The sequence below is a fragment of the Diplotaxodon limnothrissa genome, linkage group LG12 (assembly GCF_057381915.1).
Source record: "Diplotaxodon limnothrissa isolate DT_005_m linkage group LG12, D_limnothrissa_male_GT1.1, whole genome shotgun sequence".
In the NCBI taxonomy this organism is placed as follows: domain Eukaryota; kingdom Metazoa; phylum Chordata; class Actinopteri; order Cichliformes; family Cichlidae; genus Diplotaxodon; species Diplotaxodon limnothrissa.
Genome location: NC_140607.1, coordinates 19,697,598 through 19,713,627, shown reverse-complemented (window position 1 = coordinate 19,713,627; position 16,030 = coordinate 19,697,598). Strand labels below are relative to the sequence as shown.

General features: G+C 39.5%; 2 protein-coding genes and 1 non-coding gene across 3 annotated transcripts; all 3 read left to right on the top strand.

Moving 5' to 3' along the window:
- Positions 1 to 1,835: 1,835 nt before the first annotated feature.
- trnaq-uug (transfer RNA glutamine (anticodon UUG)) lies at positions 1,836 to 1,907 on the top strand. The gene has a single exon. It is a non-coding gene; the product is annotated as a tRNA-Gln (tRNA).
- Positions 1,908 to 6,862: 4,955 nt separating this feature from the next.
- On the top strand, positions 6,863 to 8,581 carry cenph (centromere protein H). Its single transcript, XM_085368176.1, has 9 exons — positions 6,863 to 6,984; positions 7,078 to 7,133; positions 7,216 to 7,261; positions 7,337 to 7,405; positions 7,493 to 7,549; positions 7,633 to 7,696; positions 8,054 to 8,105; positions 8,205 to 8,362; positions 8,463 to 8,581. The coding sequence occupies exons 1-9, from the start codon at positions 6,863 to 6,865 to the stop codon at positions 8,553 to 8,555; spliced, it is 717 nt and encodes a 238-aa protein (XP_085224302.1). The 3' UTR covers positions 8,556 to 8,581.
- Positions 8,582 to 8,597: 16 nt separating this feature from the next.
- Positions 8,598 to 14,621, top strand: dimt1l (DIM1 dimethyladenosine transferase 1-like (S. cerevisiae)). Its single transcript, XM_085368175.1, has 12 exons — positions 8,598 to 8,907; positions 10,778 to 10,851; positions 10,995 to 11,081; positions 12,081 to 12,142; positions 12,237 to 12,330; positions 12,416 to 12,465; positions 12,561 to 12,684; positions 13,106 to 13,198; positions 13,289 to 13,353; positions 13,431 to 13,494; positions 13,600 to 13,706; positions 14,303 to 14,621. The coding sequence occupies exons 1-12, from the start codon at positions 8,850 to 8,852 to the stop codon at positions 14,343 to 14,345; spliced, it is 921 nt and encodes a 306-aa protein (XP_085224301.1). The 5' UTR covers positions 8,598 to 8,849; the 3' UTR covers positions 14,346 to 14,621.
- Positions 14,622 to 16,030: the final 1,409 nt, after the last annotated feature.

Below are 16,030 nucleotides of genomic sequence, written 5' to 3'. Positions count from 1 at the left end.
TTCATGTCCCATCTCTGGCCCACCTGCTTTCAACTTGGACGTCTATCGCATCATCGAGCAGCCGTTACCTCTGCCATTAGCTTTCCCGGCCGTTAAAGACTCGGCTCTGACACATAACAGGCGCCCGAGTGTTTACCAGTCCAACGGTCGATCCGCCTGTCAGCTGGGTTCTGTTATTCTCTCGGCTCCAGAGCCCCTTTCTAATCATGAAGCACGACACCAAAGCAGACATCGTTCAGATACGCCACGCCGAGAGCACACATGAGCGTTACACGGGGCTCTCTCCGGTCTGTGTGAAAGGGTAGCATCGTCTCCAAACTCACATTACCATGTTGTCTTCAGTGTTCGCCCAGCAGGACCACAGACGCAAAATATGATGCCTTCAGGTGCACTGAGATATATCGGAACTATATTGATAAACTCGGAGACACGGGGAAATAGGCAAAACTGAGTGCTGAAAGCTACACTGCGGTCTATTTATGAAACATTGGAGACTTTATGTAAATAGAAAGAGCGGTTTGCATTAACGTTTGTAATCCCATGGAAAGCTGCTTTAGCAGCAGTTACTTACCATGTTACTACTGACTGCTATACTAATGCAAGCCAGCTTTGAGGACACTGAGTCTGCATTGCTGTATCCCAAAAAGCACGTGAACGCAACATTAGAGATTCCGCTTGAGTAGGGCACGTAACTGTGGTAGCTTAGAAAATAAAAACAATGCAGCTTTTTTCCGAAATGAATTAAATAATAGTTAGATGCACAGAATAATAACTTTTTAAAATATTTCACCAATTAAATTGACAGCTCATTTTCTGAAGTAACTGAATGACCCCATTTCTAGAAGGCCCCTGAAATCATCTAATATAAAACAGTTCATTCCCTCTTTCTTTTTAGAGGAAGGGCAGGAAGCCGAGTGAACCAACTTTATTTTCAGGTCACAGGGGATCAGTGGGATGACTCATACAGACAGCCATTCACACCTACAGCCAAGTCAGAGTAGCCACTTATTAGTTTAACCCGCTTGTCTTTGGACTGTGGGAGGATTTAGTTGCCATCATAATGATGATGTAGTCCAAAACCACTAACCTTGAAGTAATAAAGTAGTTGAAAAAAACTGAAGAAAAGAATGTGTCTCATCTTACATAGTTAAGTTCAGAGGAGGGAACTGGTATTGAGTTACACAGCTCCTGTTGTTTACACGTTGGCTGGCCTGTTACAGAAGACAGGGATGGAAAATAGCATTCCCCATTAATGGTCACAGCCTTGAGATAGATAAAAGTGAGTCCCTCAGCAGGGTCTGTTTCTCCTAATGATGCAAAGAAAAAAAAAATCCTTAATGGGTTCCAACGAAGACTGCCTCCCACCACAACAACCTATAGAGCACTATGTTTGCATTATTAAACAGATCCCTGGGACCTCTGGGATCCTGTAGTTTTAAAGACGTTCATTTAAAAATACTGCAAAATGCTGAACATCTCCTACGACTATCAGGAGCAAGTTGGGGTGATTTCGGATAGACGGCTGAACATTTCTGAAGAACCGCGTGTTCCTTTTTTTTTTTTTTAAATCTTCTTTTGGATTTCACTGGACTACCGCCTAACAAAACCTCCATATTAACAGCCCAGTTTATTTCCAAATACCTGAAATCACGCACTGGTACACACACAATGAAACACAGAGCCCGTTGATTTAGGGGACTCAGTTAAATGGGATTTACTCAATCAATTCAATGAAATTAATTGAAAAATAAAACCTTATTTTGGCTTTTGAGTAGCGTGCGCCAAAGGGGATTTTGCGCAAGTCCTGCGTGTGCATACCAGCTACGCGAACAAAGGGTTCCATGGTGTAATGGTTAGCACTCTGGACTTTGAATCCAGCGATCCGAGTTCAAATCTCGGTGGAACCTGTCGCTTTTCACTTTGAGATGGCATCAAATTGGCCTACTGTTGAGTACATCATCCATAATCAGTCGACGTAATCGGCATAAAAAGATTTAAGGTTTGTTATGGAAATGCTTATTTGGGCCCCTGCATGTGTTTAATCCTGCTTGATGTTAGACCAAATTGCGAAGTTTTTGTGGTGTCCTGCTTTGGGAGGCTATTGCAATTTGCGACTGTTTGGAAAACCCTACCTGATTCAACCTAAAGCGTTTACCTAATCAATCGAAGAAGTAAGAATGGCTTCAATAAATTAATCCAGTCAGAAGAATAAATGTCAGGCATAGTTTACATATAGAAAAAAAATGCATGTGAAATAGTGTTTCAGTTTTAGCTGTGTCAGGTGTAGAGGTGTAAATTACACTGCTGTTTACACAAATCATAATCTTGCATCACAACTGAACCTCATCCTGGTTTGTTTTGTTTGATGGACCTTAGGAAGTCGAGGCGAGATCGTCAGTTCAGCGTGCAGGGGAAACACCTTGGGTCACAACTAAACTCGTGGTTCATTGTATGATTTATGGCACCGTGTCTAACACTTTTACTCTCAAGAGCAAATACTTAAAAATAGTAGAGAGAGAATGATGAGACAAAACTTTGCAAGTAAAGGAATAAAAGGCGTATTTCAATAAAATGTGTTTGTCTTGAATGAAGAATACTTTTGTTTTTGTATATAAAAAAATGTACATTGGTTTCATACCACTCTTCAGCCACTAATATTTTTAAAAAGCAAGTATTTCATTTCATATACATGCGGGTTAACTATAGTAGCTATAGTAACTATGGTAAACGGTATAATAAAGAAAACAAACCTGTTGTATTTGTCCACATATGTGTTTTCCCTCTCGACCAGCAGGGGGCGCCGCATCCCTTGATGTGTGACAGGCAGAGCCTTTGAAAGTTGAAAGTTCAGTTGAGCGTTGGTTCTGGTCACAGGCAGACGTGTGACGTATGGTGACGTTCCGTTACGTGTTTCTTGGCGGGACGGCGTCGTTATAAAATTAAGTCGCGCGGCGTAAACAGTTTGATGTGTTACAGCTGGTGACATTTTGATAAGCAAAAAATTGTTAACTTTAACGGGCGAGTGTAACGACGACGCCAGGGACTAACCTCTGCTTCTTTGTCTTCTTTTTTTAATCTTGACATAAGAGCGTTAACCTAACTCAATCGAGGTAAGACTTATATGTAAACCGAAGTAGTTTTAACGCTAAGTTATAACCAGCTGAAAACACGTTAAATGACGTTATATGAAAATAATGCATGTGTTTACTCTCCTGTGTAGTGACTCGGGTGCTTGTTCTTAGTTTGAGGATTCACTTTATTTTTCTGTAACGGTACACTCACCGGGCACTTCGTTAGGTAAACGTTGCTAGCACTAGGTTCGACCCCCAGAACTGCCTTCCTTATTCATGGTCTATGTTGGCACGATAGCATCACACAGTTGCTGCAGATTTGCAGCCGTTGCACATTCATAATGAGTATCTCCAAGTCCAGTTCATCCCAGATTTGGTGTATTAGATTGAGATCTGGCGCCTGAGGAAAGCGGACTCACTATCTTAGCCAAGAAGCCAGTTTGAGATAATGTGAGATTTGTGACATTGTGTAATGATACTGTTCTTAATAGCAGTCATAAGTTGGATTCAGTGTAGTTATAAAAGGATTGACTTGGTTAGGAACAATACTCAGGAACGCTGTGGTATTTAATTGATTTTCAGCTAAGAGACCCAAAGTGTACAAAGAATCTCTAACAGGCCATTACACCACAGACAGCAGCCTGAACCATTGAAACAAGCCAGTATGGATGCTTTAATGTAATTTACACCAAATCCTGACCTTACCATCTGAAATTTAGAATAGAAGTCAACATTCATTAGACCAGTAATTTTTTTTTTGCCAATCTTCTGTTGTCATGTGCTTGTGCAAACTGTAGCCTTAGTTTCCTGTTTTTAGTTGACAGGAGTGGCCCCCATTGTGGCCTTCTGCTGCTGTAGTAAATCTGTTTCATGTAGTGCATTCAGAGATGCTCTTCTGCATACCTTGGTTGTAACGAGTGATTATTACTTGGTCATTCTACCCTTCCTCTGACATTAACACTGTGTTTTACCCCAGAACACTGCCATTGACTGGACAGTTTCTTTTTCAGATCATTCTCTATAAACACTAGAGATGGTTCTGTGGGGAAATCCTAGTAGATCTCCAGTATCTAAACTACTCAGACCAGCCCATCTCACACCAACAATCGTGCCATGTTTAAAGTAATGTCAATCAGCTTTCTTCTTCATTCTGATTTTAAGTTTGAACTTCAGCAAGTCAGCTTGACCATCTCTGTATGCTTAAATGTATTGAGCTGAGAGTTTTTTCTCCTCCTGAGACTCACTGTTCAAAACGTATTAGTTTTCTGAAGACATGACCTTTTCATACATATACATCTTTTTTTAGTTCTTAATTTTTTAATGACTGGGCTATTATGTGTAAAAATGTAATAGCCAAACTTAATTCTTTAAAAAGAAAGATTAAACACATTGGGATGTTGTCACACACACAGTTATATGAGTGTAATGCACAGTGAAATGCTTATATATCAGGTCCTTATACGAGTAAAGTGGAAGACATAAATAGAGAAGAATCACTGAACTCATTTAATGGTTGGTTAACATTATGAACTAGTAGTTCAGCTATAGGCCAATTATCCAGAAGTCGGTTAATATGTTGTGGGCAAGGGTGGGCTTTGTTTCTTTTAAAACGTTAAAATGAGCATTAAAGAGAGTGAAACCAACTCCTTGCTGAAGGTGCATGAGTGTTCTCCTGCTTGTCTTCAGTTTTACCCTCCTGTCCGACAGGTGGCGGTACTGAACTTGTAGGCTGGTTTGCTAATCCCTGACAAAGAAAAACAATAACAATTTAACGCGGTGACAAAACTGATTACCTATTGCGCATTTTCTTGCTAATTAACAACCGCATTTCACACAGATGAAAGCTTGTGAAGAGTTGTAACTCGCCGTTACACTGAGCGACTGACGTTAACTAGCAAGTGTAACGCCGAAGCTAACAGAGGTTCAGCAGACAGTGCTTATTTGATGTCATTTGGACTTGAAGCATCATCAATTCCGTTAAGAGAGGTAAAAAAAATTATTTTAAATAAACCGATATTAGTTTTAGCGCTACGCTGACAGCTGCTGAAAAGGGCCGCTGTAACCGTATAAAGACGAGCATCAACTCTGATTAAGGCTGCTGTATGTGTGTGTACAGCGCAGAAGCAGAGCTGCACTGAAGTACAGTTTCAGCTTCTACGACATCAGAAGCCTACGCTTTACTTTGTGTGACTGTAAAACTGATGGGTGACAAATTACTGCGGGTGCTTTTACACAGGTGCTAAGCATAGCACCGTGAAGCGATTGAACTACCAGTGATGATGATTTTATATAAGATGACTGGAGCGGCAGGTTAGTGATTTGAGAAGTGGTTTCACTGTGTCGCAATGAACAGGTGGCAGGAGTCTCAGTCACAGAAGCCTCTTTGCTCGTATCTTGGCTGCGTTTCCGTGCATTATCTGAAGATTGACACTTGCGCAACAAAACTGCTTACTGTTTGCAAACCACTGAGCTCAGTGGTTACGGTGGAGGCGTACAGCAAGGAAACCAGACAATTCATTGGTGCAACCTGCAGAATCTGCCTGGATTTTCTTTTTCTACATAACGTTGTGCAGTTTTCTGGTCAACTGAAAAACCATCGGTCTGTCTGTCTGCCCGCTGGCCACCACTCACAACCACTTGATCACAAGGTGATTGCATTGGTCGTTTAATAGGAGGCAGTCTTCTGTATTCAGTCACAGTTTGCCAGTCAGAAATATACTTGTTATCAAATACTTGCTGTCTAATTTATAAATGCAGACAGATTGCCAACATGTCGCCATCAGTTTGAACAAGTCTTTGTTAATAAGGAGACTCGACTCAAATGGCTTCCAGCTGGTTGTATTCTGGTCATATTCCTATAGAGCAGAAAGGCTGCTGAGCACAAATTTAACAGTTAAAAGTGAATTTCTGTTGACGTCTACGAGGACACAAATTCACATTTGGTATTTTCAGACAGCTTATCACTGTTAACTGTTGTATTATCAGGAACAGATTGGATGTAATTAACAACAACTGTAATTAAAATTCAGTTGCATACAGTTGGCCTGTCTGTCTTATGGCAATACAGCTATGCCAGGTTTATTGACAGTGTTGGTGTGCTTATTGGATAAAACAGACAAAGTTTAACTTTGAGAACATAATTGGTTATTTTAAAAGTTATTGAAACTTATGCATTAAGATTTTATGATATACTATCAAATTGTGATAATATTTTATTGTGGGGTATTTGCCGATCCCCACTTAAAATATGATATTTTTATACAAGCTTGTTTCTGCCAAGTGGGACTATTAATAAGACACTAAGCCAGAATTTCTTATCACAATCTCAACATTTTGACTTACTAATTGAAATTTCAAATAATTTTTTCACATGTTTGAGTTGATAAGTTTGTATTTTGAAACAGCCTTCCTCAGCTTGGCTGCTGAAAACTTAAGTTTAACTCTGTCTTGCTCATGATTTGTGGCCTTTTTTTTTTTTTTTTTTTTTTGCACCAGCTGCATGTATGAATTATGAATGAGTGTAAGGCTGTATGATGTGTTTTGTATGTTGAGATGAGTATACTTGTTTCGGCCACTGAAACAAAAAACCAAAAAAAAAAACTTGATGACTGGCAGACTTCAAGTTAAATGCCATTATTTTCTGTATATTAGTGCATATTAGTCAGTCTGAGTTTTAATGAGCTATAGTTTCTTATGTTGGATTAAACCCACATTTCTGTGGTTTGATTTGTCTCTCCAGGAATCTTCACTCGTTTTTTTTTCTTCTTTTTTTTTTTTTCTTTTTTTTGGTGATGGAGTCATCTGACAGCCAGGGGAAACTCAATCACATGGTGGAGACTATGGAGCCAAATGATGTTCCTGCTGCTGAAGGTGCCACCGGACAGAAAGACACGTCACCTGTAGACATGCTGAGGTTTGTATCTCTCACCCCAACATTGGTGTTGAAGGTCAGTTTTTGATCCAGCTGTGCCGCACACGTCACCTCTGGTCTTTACTTTCTTTACAGAATAAAGCAACAGATGTCCAACCAGTGCTTTGAGATGGCAGTACAGCTCAACGCAGGTATAAAACAATTTTCTTGAATAAATTTGTTTTTATTTTTTAAGAGCAAAAATGGAAATTAATTTTAAGTTTCCCCTGATAGAAAAAAATAAAAGGTCATGCAGCACATCTGAAGCAGAGAGAGACTTGTGAGTATTTGATGTTTTAAAGCCAAATGTTAAATAGAAAAGGGAAAAAAAGATGTTGACACTTGTTCGTTTCAGGCCAGAATATATCGGTGAGCTTGAAAGGGTGAAGACGCTTCATTTTAACAGCACACTGACCCTGCACAGGTAAACTGCTGCTTGTATTATTTGTTTTTGGAGTTCAGATGTTCTCATGTTTTTCGTGACAGATCATTGATTGTCTCTGTCTTTCAGAATGCAGATGTGGCACGCTATCGGAGAAAAGCTGAACTGGAGTGACTCTGAAGCAGAGTAAGTCAACTGACAACATACAGAAACAGCTGAAATATTTAATTATTTTTATCAAAACATTTGTTTTGTTTTTTTTCCCTCAGTGCTCTGAAAGCCATAAGTGACCGCTGCATGGGTCTTTGTTCACACATAAAACACCTTCAACAGGTGAGCAGCTTAAGTCTGTGTTCTTCTTTGAAGTGCTTTGTGTGTTTAAAATTTTATGGGATTTCCTATATTAGACAATTTGTTTTGTTAGGGTATTGTAATCACTTATAGTATTGTGCAAAGGTCTTGAGTCAACCCTCATTTGATATTTTGCTTGGAAAATGGATAATGTGTTCTGATCTTTATTGAAACATGAAAATGTTCATGGAAGTGCAGTGTATATAAGGCAAACACAGGATCTGTCCAAGTCAATACTTGGCATGACGACCTTTATTCTTCAACATAAATGCTACAGGTTAAAGTGCTACTTAAAGTTGAGGGTTTTATACCCTAATCTACTATTTATTTTTCCAACAGGAGTCCAAAAAACTTCAAGATGAGGTTACAGAAATACAGAAGAACAGACTTGGTATGCTTTACGAGAAAGAAATCGGATGTCTTTCACAGTTAAAGTTCTTAGTTATTTATTGTTTCGACTCCAGATTAAAGTAGTACTTTCTGCTTGCAGAGATGAAACGGCTCACGCATGAGAAGATCAAACACATGGAGGAGTCTTCAAAGAAAGAGTATCCAGACATGGAAAAGTACAAAGCTGCGTTGGAGAAAGGCCAAGCAAACCTGGAAAAATATAAAAAGATGGCCATCATGACCCAAAATGTCCTCAGGGTAAACTTTAGAAAAAACAGTCGGTACAGTTTATGACTGAATGTATGATACTCACTCGCAGTTTTGTTGGTTGTATGTTAATGTTTGTTTTCCTCTTCAGGGCATTCTCTTGGCCTGTAAAGTCAACTGGCTTGATGATCCCAAACTTCGAGACATCGCCATGACACTCGAGGAGTTTCCCATCTCTGAGTAAAGATGGTGTGTGTGTGTGTGTGTGTGTGTGTGTGTGTGTGTCAGTCAAACTGTTTCAAAAACAGTTTTAGTTTCATCTTGAAAAAGTAAAAGCAATGCCGCCAGATCGCCACCAGAGGGCGCGGAGGAAGCGAGCCAACAGATGAAACCTGCAGCTCAGCGTGTCACTGAAGAAGAGAAGGAGCAGCATAGAGGAAGGACTACACGTGTTTACAAAGTCCAGCCAGCCTTACTCTGGATAATTACTTACAATTTGGATTTTTGTAGCTCTTTAAGTAGGACAAAATAAAGTAAAATGCCGAAGGTCAAAGCGGTGAAGAAAAGCAGACAGCACCAAGAGGTCAAAAACCAAGGTACGTTTCTGAACGGGGTGCGTTAGCATTAGCATGTTAGCATGCCAGACTTTAGAGACGGGGTCAGTCATCGTGTCTGTGCAGTGTTTGCATATTGAGCTGGTGTATCGCTGTTTTAGCAGTCACAGCATTTAACATGAAGCACTGCTGTAACTGTCGTCACTTGTGTTGACGTGGAAACGTTTTAGTGACTCCAGCCCACCAGCTACTTCAATTAAAAGGTTTCTTTTGAAAGTTTCTTTTCCTGCAAATTGTTAATTTGTGCTAACTGCGATATTTAGTCCAGCTGCTTCCGCTGTTATTTTCTGTATGCATTGTTTAGGTGAACAAATGACGTAAACACAAATTGTTTATGCTTAATCAAGATCAGAGAAACATAACTGACTGTAACAGTTCTAACATGTAGATTTATTACTACTGTTTTGCAATATTATGAATGTAAATATTCACCAAAGAGGCTTATGTATGAAGAAATGTTGAAAGTCATTCCTGATATGTAAATAAATGTCTTTTGTCATTATGTTAAAATGCTCGTTTTGATTTTTTTTTCTCTTTTTTTTCATGGTGGTGGTTATTTCATTTGCAAGCACCCTGAACCTCAAATGTCAATGAAAAATGTTTACTGATAACAGAGCAACAAACTCAGCCAGACTCTTGTTTGGGGCTTGGTGGTGTCAGATTCCCTGATACGTTTTAAGGGCCCAGCCACAAAAATATTTAAGCTATACTGAAGTCAAATCATGAGGCTGAGCCAGTAATTCATTACTGTTCATGCAAACCAGACCACTGATCCTGACTAATTCATTGCAGGCTGAAACAAACCTCAGTCCACCACGAGTTCTTGGAAAGGTGGCCTTCCTTGATTCTTGGCAGCTATTGGAAGAGAGCCAGACTTTATGAAGCTTTCTGTTGTTTGGTATTGTCTGTTGGAAAAACATCAAACTAATCAAAATGTCACTCTGGTCACTCTGCGAGATGCGTTTGATATTTGTAATAAGTAGTCGTGACTGACCGTGGAAGGTGGGGGAATTGGTGCTGCAACTTTACAGTATGCATTTTATTCCACAGGAATAGATGGGCATGGAGAAACGGGAGCAACATTGAAAGTCCACAAAAGCAGTTTAACACTGAAATGATAAGCAGTTACTTCTGCCTCGGATCTGAGTCTGTATGCATGAATTTAAATGAAATTAGAAGTATGACCATCTGGAAACTTAGTTGATGAACAGGCAGGCTGAACTGTAAACTCATTCCTACCTGAAGGCTGAGAGAAGTGCAGAAGATTTTTAAAAAGGAGGATGGATGCAAAGAAAAATGGCATCTTGGTGCCAATTATGAGCGCAGGAAATTATTATATTTTTTAACCTGTAGCCGTGGTCATGTTTCTCAGCGGTTTCTGGACGGGATTGTGTGATTCCTTAATACTGTCTCACTGCCAGGTGAATGTTAACCCCACTGAACAAAAAGCAGTGCAATGTTCACCCATCTGCAAAAGATGCAGTGTTTGAGTAATGATGATTATAAAATTTTCAGGAGCTGTTTATCTGCAAAATGAGCCTTGGGGGTTTCTTGCTGTGTATATACAGAAGGAGGACTGTAGTGCATTAAAATCCAATTTAGTAGAAACTGTGAAAAATGGCTCATATTCATCTTAGCAAGGGAACAAGCAAAAAAGTATAGTATAACGTTTAGATTTTGCAAGAGCTTCATAGATGTTTTTCATGGGACTAGATGAGCTGGCATGGATGGACTTATCCTTGGCTTAAAATGTGAGCTTAGGACATATAAACAGATATAATTGTTCATATATAAATGACCATAGTCGTCACACATGACCAGCATGCAGTGCTCAGTTTGCTCTCTGTTGCAGGGATCATGTTCAACACTGGCATCGGCCAGCACATCCTGAAGAATCCTCTGGTTGTCAATGGGATTATTGAAAAGGTGGGAAGTACTTGCTGATGCTGCTACAGACAAAAATTTTAACAAATATTCACAAAATGTAAAATATGTGTTTTAAAAAAAAGAAGTGGACAATCATGCAGAGGCTGCTGATCTAACTGAACTGTGACGCGTCTCTTTTTCAGGCTGCTTTGAGGCCGACAGACGTGGTGCTCGAGGTGGGACCTGGTACTGGTAACATGACGGTTAAGCTGCTGGAAAAAGCCAAAAAAGTAAGAGCCTCAAACTGTCGGGGGTCTCGCTCCAAGAACTCACACTACACCTTTATGCAAGCCTTTTTTCAAACATGTTGTGATACACAATGTCAGTAAATACAGATATTTTTAAACCTATATTTAATAGAGAATTGTGTAAACATATTTAATATTGACACTGAAAATCCAATTAGTTTGTTTTACATTCTCATTATTATTTGTTATGAGATGTTCTGTAACTTATTAAGCCCCAACTAAATTGCAAATGGGACAAAAAGTTGCACAAAATCCTTTCAAACCACCAAAAGTTTAATTCATTTTTGAGATTTGAGATTTTATAAAATTTAGCAAACACCAAAAATGAATTGCATATTGTGGATAATTTGCATGAAAAGGAGCATATACATCAAAATGTATTTTCAGTGGTGCAGTCAAAGTTTTAAGTATCCCAGAAAGTCACACTTTATTTTTCAAAATCACCAGTGGAGCTGTGACAGACGGTGGAGACGATATTTAGTAACTCATGTGGATTAACTCTACAATCAACATATATTTGGTTCGATTCCAGGAGGAGGTACAAATGCATCTGATGTGTAAAAATAAAAATAAATAAGAAAAAATTAAAATAAATAAATCTAAATCAAAAAGCCCAGGGCCAGTATTTTAATTGCTTGCAGACAGTTGCAGAAAGCACGTATGAATGCATGTTTCTGTTATATTGTTTCTTGGAGAATGCTTGGAGCACACGTGCGTAGTTGGTAGATCTCAGCATGGTGTCTTTACAGACAGGTCCACGTTGTCACAGTTAATTGGAGAGGACACAGAGTGCTCCTTTTACCCTGTAATGATAAAATTTACACCCCCAAAAAGACCCTCCACACACTTGGAAAGTATAAAACTGCCATAAGACTACACAGACCGCACTCCCGGAGTTTGTCTGGTATTTCGGTTCACTTTGGTGTTTGTTCGGTGCTGCAGTGACTGCAGATTTTTAAAAGTGACTCGCCGTTTTTGCAGGTAGTCGCCTGCGAGTTGGACTGCAGATTGGTGGCTGAACTTCAGAAGAGAGTACAGTGCACGTGAGTGAACAAAGCAGTGCTGCTCTTACATATACTGTGCTTAAAAGTCGTATTTGAATATAAAGTGATCTAATAAAATTGTTTTCTCCATCAGACCCTTACAAGCCAAGCTTCAGATATTAATTGGAGATGTGCTAAAAACAGATCTGCCTTTCTTTGACGTCTGTGTGGCTAACTTACCTTACCAGGTACGGACGTGTTTCTGCCAAATCCACACAAGTCTTTCAGTGTCTTGCATTGCACTTGGACCAAACACAGTTTCTCTTTGTGCAGATTTCATCACCTTTTGTCTTCAAGCTCCTGCTGCACCGGCCTTTCTTCAGGTGAGACACAGCTGGAGGTCCATAGAGGAAGTTTGATCGTCTTTTCTCGTATCCCTGCTGTGTTAAGTGCCTGTTATTTATTTATTTTCCTCCAGGTGTGCAGTCTTGATGTTCCAGCGAGAGTTCGCCATGCGCCTGGTTGCCAAGCCTGGAGACAAACTGTACTGCAGACTTTCCATCAACACACAGCTTCTGGCTCGTGTAGACCATCTCATGAAGGTCAGCATCCGCTCTCTGATGGTTGTCTAATGCTAACAGCAACTCTCTAGACCAACGGTCCCCAACCTTTTTTGCGCCACGGACCGGTTTATGCCCGACAATATTTTCATGGACCGGCCTTTAAGGTGTCGCGGATTAATACAACAAAATAAAACTAGTACCGGTACCGAAAAAAAGAAAAAATATTCATAACACACGTGAAAAGACCCAGGAAAACAGAGTAAACAATAAAAACGATAACAAAATAACGCTGAAAACAGATTAAAAACCCTGAAAACTATACATTTCACACCTGAACCTCAACTCTTGCGGCTCGGTACCAAGCGACTCACGGACCGGTACCGGTCCGAGGCCCGGGGGTTGGGGACCGCTGCTCTACACCATATGTCTCAGTGTTAATGTGTATTTTCAATGTTATCAGGTAGGGAAGAATAATTTCCGCCCCCCTCCGAAAGTGGAGTCGAGCGTCGTCAGGATAGAACCCAAAAATCCTCCTCCTCCAGTGAACTTCCAGGTGAGCTTTGATTGTTAACGAATCCTACTGTGGAGGAGTATTCATTAAAAATATAAGTTAGACTGAAGGTGTATGTTGTTTTTATTCTAGGAGTGGGACGGCCTTGTCAGAATAGCCTTTGTAAGGAAAAACAAAACCCTCAACGCAGCTTTTAAGTGAGTAGCTCTCAAACTGTTCAGTCAAAAGTGGGTGTGGTCAAGAGCAGATGGTCATGTGATCTTGTGTTCTGTAGGTCCGCTGCAGTGGAGCAGATGCTGGAGAAGAACTACAGAATTCACTGTTCTCTTCACAATACGGTGAGTCAAGTTTTTAAATAAACGACTCCTCAGCCCTCTTTAAAGATCTCGCCCGCTCCCTGTTTCTCTGCTTTTAATCAGGAATCTTTTTGTGCATCTTCACAGGAAGTCCCAGCTGACTTCAGCATTAGCAAAAAAATCGAGAGTGTCCTTCAGGAAGCAGATTTCAGTGAGAAGAGAGCCAGGTCGATGGACATTGATGACTTCATGGTGTAAGCTGACATTCTCCACCTTGAAACGCCACAGCCTGTAGCTTTTAGTGTGCTTTCCCTACACTTCCTTTGTAATTACATAGTAAAAAATGCCTCTTTTCCACTATTACCTACTCGACTCTATTCTCTTGCATTACAATTGAGCACCTCTAGTATGGTTGGCTCAAGAGTCCTGTGATGTAATTTGTATGTGACACAAACGCAACAGTCGAGCACATCAAAGCGATGGCATTACCTGCTCAATCAGGGGCTTTTTTTCAGACTTGGGGTAAAGATAAGAGCCAGAATGAGTCACTCCCTGACCAATCAGTGGCATGCGATCTATTTATGTCCCATTTTCAGCTCGACTCTACTTGCTTTGAACCCCAATGAAGAGTTTTGTTGTTGTTTTTTCTGGTTTTTTTCTTCTAAGTAATTGGTACCAGGTTTTACCAACTAATGGAAAACTCAAAAAATTCAGATTAGAACTTGGCATGTAACATATGTACACGAATATGACAGGAGTCTATTGTACATTATAAACGGCAGGCTGCATGTGGTCGTTAAAGGCTTCACTGTTCTAATGTGTTCAATTGTCTTTTCTTCATCATCCTCAGACTGCTGCATGCGTTCAACTCTGCAGGAATCCACTTCTCCTAACTCTGATGAGAAGATCTTCACATCTTTCAAAATTGTCACGCAAGGGAGAATTTTGTGGTCAGATCAGGGAAGAACAAACGCCTGTCTGGTTCAGCCCCTGGAGCCATGTTTGACGGAACTGAAATTTAAGATATTGAAATGGTTGAATGAAATATACAAATAATATCAGATGCATTTAAAGTGCTCATATTGAGTGCTATTTTACATTTGTGAAAATATGACCTGTAAAAACTTTGAGCACAGATACTTTAAAGCCTCTTACTGGTCTGAGTTTGTTCTTTGTCCAAAAAGTTTAGAAAACCAGATGTTTTCTAAACAACAGATTTTCCTATTCATGAAAAGTGTAGACATCTTACATTGTTTTTTATGTAACTCTCAATAATGCAGAGTTACTCCTGCGTAACAGGTGCCCTTTAACAAGAATCAATATTCCCCGTCGCACTACATAAACAATTTGATTGCTTTCATTAGAAGTCTTGCTTTATGCTTTTGTCCTGACTTTTTTTCTGTTTTTGAACGTTTGTACCAGAAAAGAAATCTTTTAATGGTATGACTGCCATGAATATAACTACATGTAAAGAAACTAGAAATATTAAAACATAGTCTGGATAAGCTCAGAACAAGGATAATCAATTAATGAGTTACTAAAGAACAGACTGAGGGGTATAAAAACGCAATAAATGTTATGAAAGAAAATGGTGACCATTTGTTTTCTAACAATAATACACGTCTATTGGAAACACCAAAGAAACATGGATACAGAAAGAACACGTGTGGAAATTGTAGTTACTCACTCTCGCCGCTGGAGGGCAGTGAATAGCAATTAATGTCTTGGTCATGTTAAGGTGGAAACATTGGCTACTGATGCTGAGATGACTTTCAAAATAAAATAAGTTTGCCATTTGAGTACAATAATACACTGCAGGCTGTTACTGTTGTAAGTTAATATTTTCCTTTTTAATATAGAATAAAACATTTTAAGTATTGACATCACGCTCTGAGGCGTCTACTACAAAGGAGGATTTCGTCTTGAGCAGGTAATTTCAGGGTTAACCCTGAATATTCTATACCGCGAAGGTGGTTCACTTACCAGGGTAAATCACTATGGTGACGTATTCTACTTTCCTCATAAGAGATCCTGCTGACCAATCAGATCTCCAGAATACAACGCTCAGCAGTGAATACAGATTCTTAGACGTACCATTATTACTTTATTTTCGCCTCTCTTTTACCTACATTTTTGCGATTACTTTTGTTTTCTAAGCATCAGTACCTGATCTTAAAACAGGAGGATGCCTATACTGCTGCAGACTAAGCCTATGTTTGAATTCTATTTTTATAATTATCTTTTACAGCAGAACTGAGAGCGAACTCGGTGATAAAATAATTTGAGTTAAATGTTTATTTTACTGGTCTGTGCGCTAAATCACAGATTCACGGGTTCTTGTTCTTTATAGATTTTTGACAATCATTTTATCATCTGATAAAATCTCTTGATTGGAGCAGGTGACACTCATAGGGGTCATTTTATGTGGAAGAAAAATGAGCCATGAAACTTTTAGATTAGTCAGATACCGCTAACACCACCCCAGGGGAAACCTTGGGTTAACTTAGCCAGTTTATAACCAGCTTTGTGTGACTGCTTATCTTGATCGTTAGCGATAGGATAAGTGAATCCAGACAGC